Source organism: Dendropsophus ebraccatus, chromosome 12, assembly GCF_027789765.1.
Source record: "Dendropsophus ebraccatus isolate aDenEbr1 chromosome 12, aDenEbr1.pat, whole genome shotgun sequence".
Taxonomy (NCBI): domain Eukaryota; kingdom Metazoa; phylum Chordata; class Amphibia; order Anura; family Hylidae; genus Dendropsophus; species Dendropsophus ebraccatus.
This window is the reverse complement of record NC_091465.1, coordinates 25,675,250-25,683,477: the sequence shown is the minus strand read 5'-3', so window position 1 is coordinate 25,683,477 and position 8,228 is coordinate 25,675,250. Positions and strand designations below refer to the sequence as shown.

Genomic DNA, 8,228 nt, shown 5'->3' with positions numbered 1-8,228 from the left:
TTCCGCCCTTAGAGTGAGGGCTTAGCTGTGATTGGAGGATAGTCGTGTGACGCGCATTGTGGGCGTGGTGAGACGATGTCATAGTGCCAGACCGGTGTTGGGGGGAAGGGAGCTTAGTGCGGACAGGTGACGTGATCGGACAGGTAAGTGACATCGTACGGATCAGTCTACGATCTTCTACTTATATCTACTATACAAATCCGCCAATGCTGCAGGGAAAGCTGGGACTTGTAGTTCTATGAGTGGCACATGTTCTGGTGCATAGCAGTATGTATATATATATATATATATATATATATATATATATATATATATATATAGTGAAGTCTGAAAATGCAGCACATGTCAGGCCCACTTCTCCAATCCAGCTGTTGGTAAACTACAACTCCCAGCATGCCCTTCTATACAGCCAGGAATTGTAGTTTCCCACAGGTTAGAGATCACTATTGCTCTCTGTTATCAGCACAACTACTGCTATCTGTATAAGCTGCACTTTGGCTTTAGGTGGAGCGCCCCTTTAAATCTTCAGTATACAGCGAGGAGGCGGGATGGTGGAGCAGGTCAGGCTGACACGTCTCCTGCTCCGGTTTGGTCACATTACTGGCGCTGTCTGTATCTGTGACCTTTACCCCCAGCGGGGTGACTACTACCACCCACAGGGACCCCAGAATAAAAGCTGACTATAGGGGGTCCTCCCAGCGGGACCTAAGGTTATAAGAGTTATCCAGAGGACAGGGGGCCAGCGGGGGTCCAACCTAGGGAGAGACCCCTCTGATTATGAGAACAGATGTGAGGTGTCATCTAAATGAATGGAGTTAAAATGCACATGCTCGACCACATCTCTCGCTCGACCACCTCTCTCGCTCGACTTTCCCTAGGTCTGAAAGTCCCATAGACAGTATATGGAGCGGTGGTCGAGCATGTACATTTTCGTGTGAATTTGCACGATAATTGTGTAAACGTGTAAACGCACCGAACGACGAGTGAGAAATCGTTCATTTTGATCTTTGAACATTTTCGCTCCATTCATTTAGATGACACCTCACATCTGTTCTCATAATCAGAGGATCAGTGCAGTATGTATGTTCATATATGTGTATCTACTCCATTGTCGTGATCAGTGGGGCTCTCATCGGTATATATATATATATATATATATATATATATATATATATATATATATATATGTGCATAGCCCCTAAAGGAAGCATCCATATAAGGTTAGCTGTATAGCTGATAGATGTATGTTATGCTGCGTTTACACGGAACGATTATGATGCGAATTTGCACGATAACGATCGAATTCGAACGATAATTGTAAGTGTAAACGCACCGAACGATGAGCGAGAAATCGTTCATTTTGATCTTTGAACATGTTCTTAAATCGTCGTTTGTAAAAAAATTTGCAAATCGTTCCGTGTAAACAGTCGTTCACCTTTTCTACCTATGTGCGAGATAGGATTAAGCGATCGCAAAACGATTTTTCCGTACGATATATCGTTCCGTCTAAACACTGATCGTTATAAAAGAAAAAACGTTACTTCGAAGTCGTTAATCGTACAATTGGGCGAATTATTGTTCCGTGTAAACGTAGCATTATTCTGACTAACTGATCTCCTGATCACTCATGTGTATGGAATAGAATGTTCTAATGTGTTCTTAGTGTATAGAGAAGGTGAAAACCGCTGCCAGACAGCTCTAGTGGCGGCTTATTCCTATGGAAATGAAAGGATCGAGCCGTTAAAATCCAACATGCCTGATCCCTCTTTCCCCCAACATCTTCTTTCGGGGAAGAATAATGAGGATCCCTTCCATATTAGGCTAGGTTCACACTGCGTTTTTGCAATCCCTATTTTTTTATCCGGTTTTTTTTTTTTTTTTTAACTGATTACAAAAATGGATGCATGTGTGTGCATCCGTTTGATCCGTTTTTCCATTGACTTCCATTATTAAAAAAAACTGATCAAAACGGCTCCGTTTTTTTTTTTGATGGACACAAAAACGTTGCTGACACTATTTTTTTTTTGTCCGTTAAAAAGAACGGATCTGTTAAACGTATGCTAAAAACGCAGTTTGAACCCAGCCTTACCAGGTTGGGAGGCCCTGCCGAAATCTGTGGGTTCAGATGACACGTCTATTGTGTGTGTGTGTGTGTGTGTGTGTGTGTGTGTGTGTGTGTGTGTGTGTATATATATATATATATATATATATATATATATATATATATATATATATATATATATATATATATATATATATATATATATATAATATATATATATATATATATATATATAGGCATTTGGCTGTCCAGGCATGATGGGAATTGTAGTTTTGCCACAGCTGGAGAGCCGAAGGTTCCCCCATCCCTGATCTATGGGGTAACAGTTTCTCTACAGCACCTCCACAGGGCAAATGATGCATTACACCTTGTAAATCAATGAGCAGCCCGTATAGGGCGGTGTTCATAGTATGTTGGGTATACATATAATCCCACAGTATATACCTCCTCACAACCAGATGACAAGACGTCTGCAGATAGTGTTATTACTTCCATCCTTTTCCAGTCTCTCTGTACTGTAGCTCAGGTGTCGGTCTTCATGCTTCATCTAGACCTTCTGCTGGGCCTTTCCCCGTCTGGTAAATATGTATTTATGGCTATGAGATGCTTGACTTCTCCTGAACAAAACTCCAGCTGTTAGAAGAAAGCTTCCAGGATGCTGCAGGACGTGTGTCTCCTGGTCATATATACTATATATAATACCGTATTCTTCTCTCCAGGTCACCTGAAGGAGCCAGAGACGGGTCAGGGTGACTGTAAGCGAGGCCAAACATGTCCACTACAGAAGAGAAGTTCTCGCTCCGGGAAGTCCTGGTCAGCTTCAAGTCTTGCTTGGTGGATGACGACCAAGATGTCCTTGTACAACATTATCTAGATGGATGGAAGGGACTGGTCAGGTGAGTGTCTGAGTGTGTGAGTGTCTCTGGTCACACCTAAAGCATCTATCACCCATCCACTGGATCATTAGAGATTTATACACTGGGTACACTGCTGGTACATGAGACCCTCACCCAACCCTCCATGTATGATGGGTATGGTATTCAGATGATTTCTCCCTATGATGATCAGAGATCAGTAGAAGTGTAGTGGATTTGAAGATCTTGTTGTTACAGACTTAAAGGGGTACTCCTGTGATTTTTTTTTTTCTCGTTTTCAAATCACCTGATTTCACAAAGATATATAGATTTGTAATTTACTTCTGTTAAAAAATCTCATGTCTTCCAGTATTTATCAGCTGCTGTATGCCCTTCAGGAAGTGGTGTATTCTTTCCAGTCTGATACAGTGCTCTTTGCTGACACCTCTGTCCATGTCTGGAAAGGTTTTGTATGAGGATTTGCTACAGCTCTGGACAGTTTGTAACATGGACAGAGGTGGCAGCAGAGAGCACTGTATCAGACTGGAAAGAATACACCACTTCCTGCAGGACATAAAGCAACTGATAAGTATGGGGAGATTTGAGATTTTAAATAGAACAAATCTATATAACTTTCTCACACCAGTTGATTTTAAAATTGACCAAATACTAGATCAAAAGCCACCTTCCTTAGATAAAGAATTGGGCACCACTTTTTTTTTTCCATAATAAGTTAACACTAGGGAAGCTTACTACATACACTGAACTTCGTAATAAAGCTGTGACGCTATGTCTTTTCACATGTCACACAGACTATAAAGACAGCAATCCAGGGATGTTCCGATCATTTGAGAAGGGAGAAGCGCCCAGATGTGCTCTTCACTCCCTAATTTGCTGCCTTTTCTGTTTATGGCGGCATTCGCCTGCAGTGAGACAGAGGTTGCGGTGAGCTGAAGGAGGGTAAAAAGCTTAGCTTAGTGCTTCTTAAGACCAGGATGGGGAACCTTCAGCCCTCCAGCTGTGGCAAAACTACAATTCCCATCATGCCTGGACAGCCAAAGCTTTAGCTTTGGCTGTCCAGGCATGATGGGAATTGTAGTTTTGCCACAGCTGGAGGGCTGAAGGTTCCCCATCCCTGCTCTGAGACATGTCAGAGGGTTTCCTTTCTTTGTTCCAGGGTTATTCTTCTCTCGTTAACCCTTTCTTCTCCCATTAGGTTTATGAACAGCCTTGGGACGATCTTTTCTTTCGTTTCTAAAGATGCCGTCAGCAAAATTCAGATCATGGAAAATTATCTTAAAGGGGAAAATGGAGAAAAGTATCGGACCCTCCAGTCCATGGTGGAGTACGAGCTCAGCTCCAACCTGGTAGATCTGACAAAGCGCGGCAGTCATCCAGAGTCCGGTTGCCGCACAATCTTACGGTTGCACCGAGCCTTGCGCTGGCTTCAGCTCTTCTTGGAGAAGTTAAGAACCAGCTTTGAGGACAGTAAGACCTCCACCTTGTGTACAGAGGCCTACAATGACTCCCTGGCCAACTACCACCCTTGGATTATACGGAAAACCGCAACTGTGGCCTTCCTCGCTCTTCCCGCACGCAACACCTTCTTTGAAGTGATGAACGTCGGGACCCCGGAGCAAGTGGTGGACATGCTTGGAGAAGCCATGCCCTATGTTTCCAACGTCTATGATTTTACCCAAGAACTGTACTCCCAACACAACCTTCTGGATCTACCATGAATGTTCTCCTTAGGGTTTTAGAATAGTAGTGAATTCCATTGGTTTTCATGGAGAGAGGCTCCACATGGACAGTATTCTTCATAAATTATGCTATTACTGTTACCAAATAGAAACTTCACGGTACAGTTACTGTACGGGGCTGCTTGCTTCCAGAAACAGCACCACATCTGTCTACAGGTTGCGTGCGGTACTGCAGTTCAGGCTCATTCTGTCAGTGGAGCTTGCAGTACCAGGCACAACCTGTTTACAGGTGAAGCACTCTTTCTAGAGGAATGCCGCCATGTTAATCTAATCATGTAAAGGATGTTATATTACAATTCAAAGACCAAATAAGTTTGTATTTCCAGAATAGTCAATGCTGAATTTTTCTACTTAAAGGGGTACTCCAGCAAAAATCTTTTTCTTTCAAATCAACTGGTTTCAGAAAGTTATATAGATTTGTAATTTACTTCTATTTAAAAATCTCTAGTCTTCCAGTCCTTGTCAGTTACTGTATGTCCTGCAGGAAGTGGTGTATTCTTTGGAGTGTGACACGGTGCTTTCTGCTGCCACCTCTGTCCATGTCAGGAACTGTCCAGAGCAGGAAAGGTTTTCTATGGGGATTTGCTACTGCTCTGGGCAGTTCCTGACATGGACAGAGATGTCAGCAGAGAGCACTGTGTCAGGCTGAAAAGAAAACAACATTTCCTGCAGGACATACAGCAGCTGGTAAGTATGGGAAGACTTGAGATTGTTTAATAGAAGTAAATTACAAATCTATTTAACTTTCTGAAACCAGTTGATATGAAAGAAAAAGATTTTTACTGGACAACCCCTTTAAGTATTGACAAGACCACCATAGAGTATTGAATAGCATCTATGTTCTACATCTGGGTAAAAAAATAAAAAAATAAATTAAGGGAACTTGTTGCAGTGAAAATACAGTCCAATCCGCAGAGAGCACGTTATACAGCAGATAGTGTAGATCTTTATATTTGTGGTAAAAGATTTGGTATAACTAGTAATTTAAACATTATCTAAACATTATTCTGGGTTTAGGAGTCCAGTGGGCGGTCCTATCAGTGACTGACTTTATGATTGTCATGCGATGAATGTCAGTTACTCATATACAGCAGATTGGACTGCATTTTTAAAGGGGCAGGATTCCTTTAAATAAAGGCATTTTAATGCAGTTTAAAATGCTAGGTAATACTATGTGCGGCTTTAATGCCATAATGAAGCTCTCCACTGGGTTAGGTATAGACCTGAATGGACCAAATATCTATTTTTTTTCTTTTCTTTTTATATGGTGTGACGAATAATAATGTATCTTGAATACCATGCGGTATATAGATGAGGTTTTTGTTTTCCTCTTTGTTTGGAGGGCCGATCAGGTCTTGTAGGTCTCCATTATGTCCTTGCTGAGATGCTTGTGTTCTATTACGGCGGGGCTGTACCTTTATACTGTTCTGCGGGTGGTATGTGTGTACTGTATATATTCTGTATATGTCTGAGCATTCTTTCAGGCTGTAAATATCCATAAGCTTTGAACTATGATGGGCAATGTCATCTCCACGTTATTGTACAGTATGTCACCAATAAAACCATGAATCAGTTCCCTCACATTTTGAAAGTCCTGATCTTTTTTTATCTCGAACCATAGGATCCTGACACAACACAATACACTTTAAAAAGGTATGTGCGCACTGAGAAAATTTGCCGGAAAATTAGTTGCTGAATTCGCCGCTCGCGGACTGTGGCGGGTACTCGTCTCTGCCCGTGTCATAGACTCCATTCTATGCACGGGCGGATTCTGTCCTCCATCCAAAGAATGAACATGTTCATTCTTTGGACTGATGAAGGAATCCGCCCGTGCATATAATGGAGTCCATGACACGGGGGGAGACGCGTGCGCGCACCGCAAGCGGCGAATTCTGTGATGGATTTTCCTGCAAATTTCCTCAGTGTGCACATACCCTAATTATAGAGAACAAATCCAACCATAGGGACCAAGGCTGGCAGCAGGTATATGATGACAGTGGGGGAGCAGAATCGGGCCCTTGTGTATCCTTCACCTGACACCAGCTAAGTCAAGGGAGTCCTAGCATCTAGCCTGTTGCTGGTATCGGCCATGCCAACAACTGCTGAACACTAGTACAAGTATGGCAGCTGTTTCCCAACCTGGAATTGTGCAGGTACTGGGCCCCATTCACTTGATTGCATTTACCTACAACCATCTTAAAGGGCACCTGTCCTCTGTCAGCAAGTTTATGTTGTCCTATCTCAGGGTAGCATAATCTAGTGACAAGAGAAGCTGAACAGAATGATGGATCACTTACATTGTTCTGTGCAGCTGATTTAGAGAGATCCTCCTGAATAACATGGACAATAAGTAGTCCTCTCCAACATGTGCATGAGCCTAGTAGTCCTGGATATTCATGAGGAGAAGAAAACTCCGCCCACCAGCTGCTGATTGGCAGTTATCTATCCATGCTGTGTATAGGCAGTCAGCTGTCAATCAGTAGCTGGAGGGCAGAAGGAGAGGTGTGGCAAGAATCCTATTCTCCCGCATATTAGGTTAACCGCTGAACAAAATGATGTCAGTAATACACCGATCTATTCAGCATTTGGGTGGGTTCATACTGAGGAATTCTTGCGGATAAACTCAGTGGAATTCCGCAGTATGTCCACACGCAGGGCCGCGCGCCTTTCCGCCGGCTCCATAGACACCATTCTATGGGCCGGCGTATTCCGCTATCCGCCGAAAGAAGTGACATGTCTATGGAGCCGGCGAAAAAGCGCGCAGACAGCCGACGGAATTCCGCAGAATTTATCCACGAGAATTCCGTAGTATGAACCCACCCTTTCTGTCACTAGTTTATGCTGCCCTCATTTAGGGAGGAATAAACCTAGTGACAGATTCCTTTTAAATTACAAGTCAATGGGGTGGTCCTTGGCATCTCCTTCCTTAATTGACAGATCTCTTCCTATACCCAGACAGGAAGACATCTATCAATCAAGGCCGGTGGGTCAGGGAGGAGTTTGCTAGGGACTGTCCCAAAGTCTCCATAAAAGTGATGAGTTCCCCTTTAAGAGTTGCAAACTAATCTTAACATCTGGGGGCAAAAGCAATGGCTGAGTAGCCCGAGTATAAAAGTATTGCCATACATAGTGGCCTACCGTATCCGAGTTCTTAATGCCTGTTTACAATGTAACTTAGAATGATTGGGAGATTTATCGCACTTATAATAAGATTGTTGCCCATAGCAACCAATCACAGCTCAGCTTTAATTTTACCAGAACAATATGGGAAGTGAATGCCGAGCTGTGATTGGTTGCTATGGGCAACAACAAGAAGCTTAATATAATACATTGCAAGGTATCTACCCCTATGTGTGTCACTAAACCTTCTAAATCATGAAGTCCCGATCTAGGTTTCCTGGTTGACTATTATTATACAGAAGCAGAGATTACTGTATGTGCATACTATGCATTGGCCATAGCAAATAGTCACATTCCAGCTTTTATTTGACTCCTATAACAGTTACAACTATATAGCGCTTCCATTTGTAGTGCCGCCATTTGGTGCACATT

General features: G+C 42.8%; 1 protein-coding gene across 1 annotated transcript; it reads left to right on the top strand.

Moving 5' to 3' along the window:
• The first annotated feature begins 61 nt into the window (after window positions 1-61).
• CPTP (ceramide-1-phosphate transfer protein) lies at window positions 62-6,259 on the top strand. Its single transcript, XM_069947427.1, has 3 exons — window positions 62-143; window positions 2,782-2,958; window positions 4,133-6,259. The coding sequence occupies exons 2-3, from the start codon at window positions 2,834-2,836 to the stop codon at window positions 4,653-4,655; spliced, it is 648 nt and encodes a 215-aa protein (XP_069803528.1). The 5' UTR covers window positions 62-143; window positions 2,782-2,833; the 3' UTR covers window positions 4,656-6,259.
• The last annotated feature ends 1,969 nt before the right edge of the window (window positions 6,260-8,228 follow it).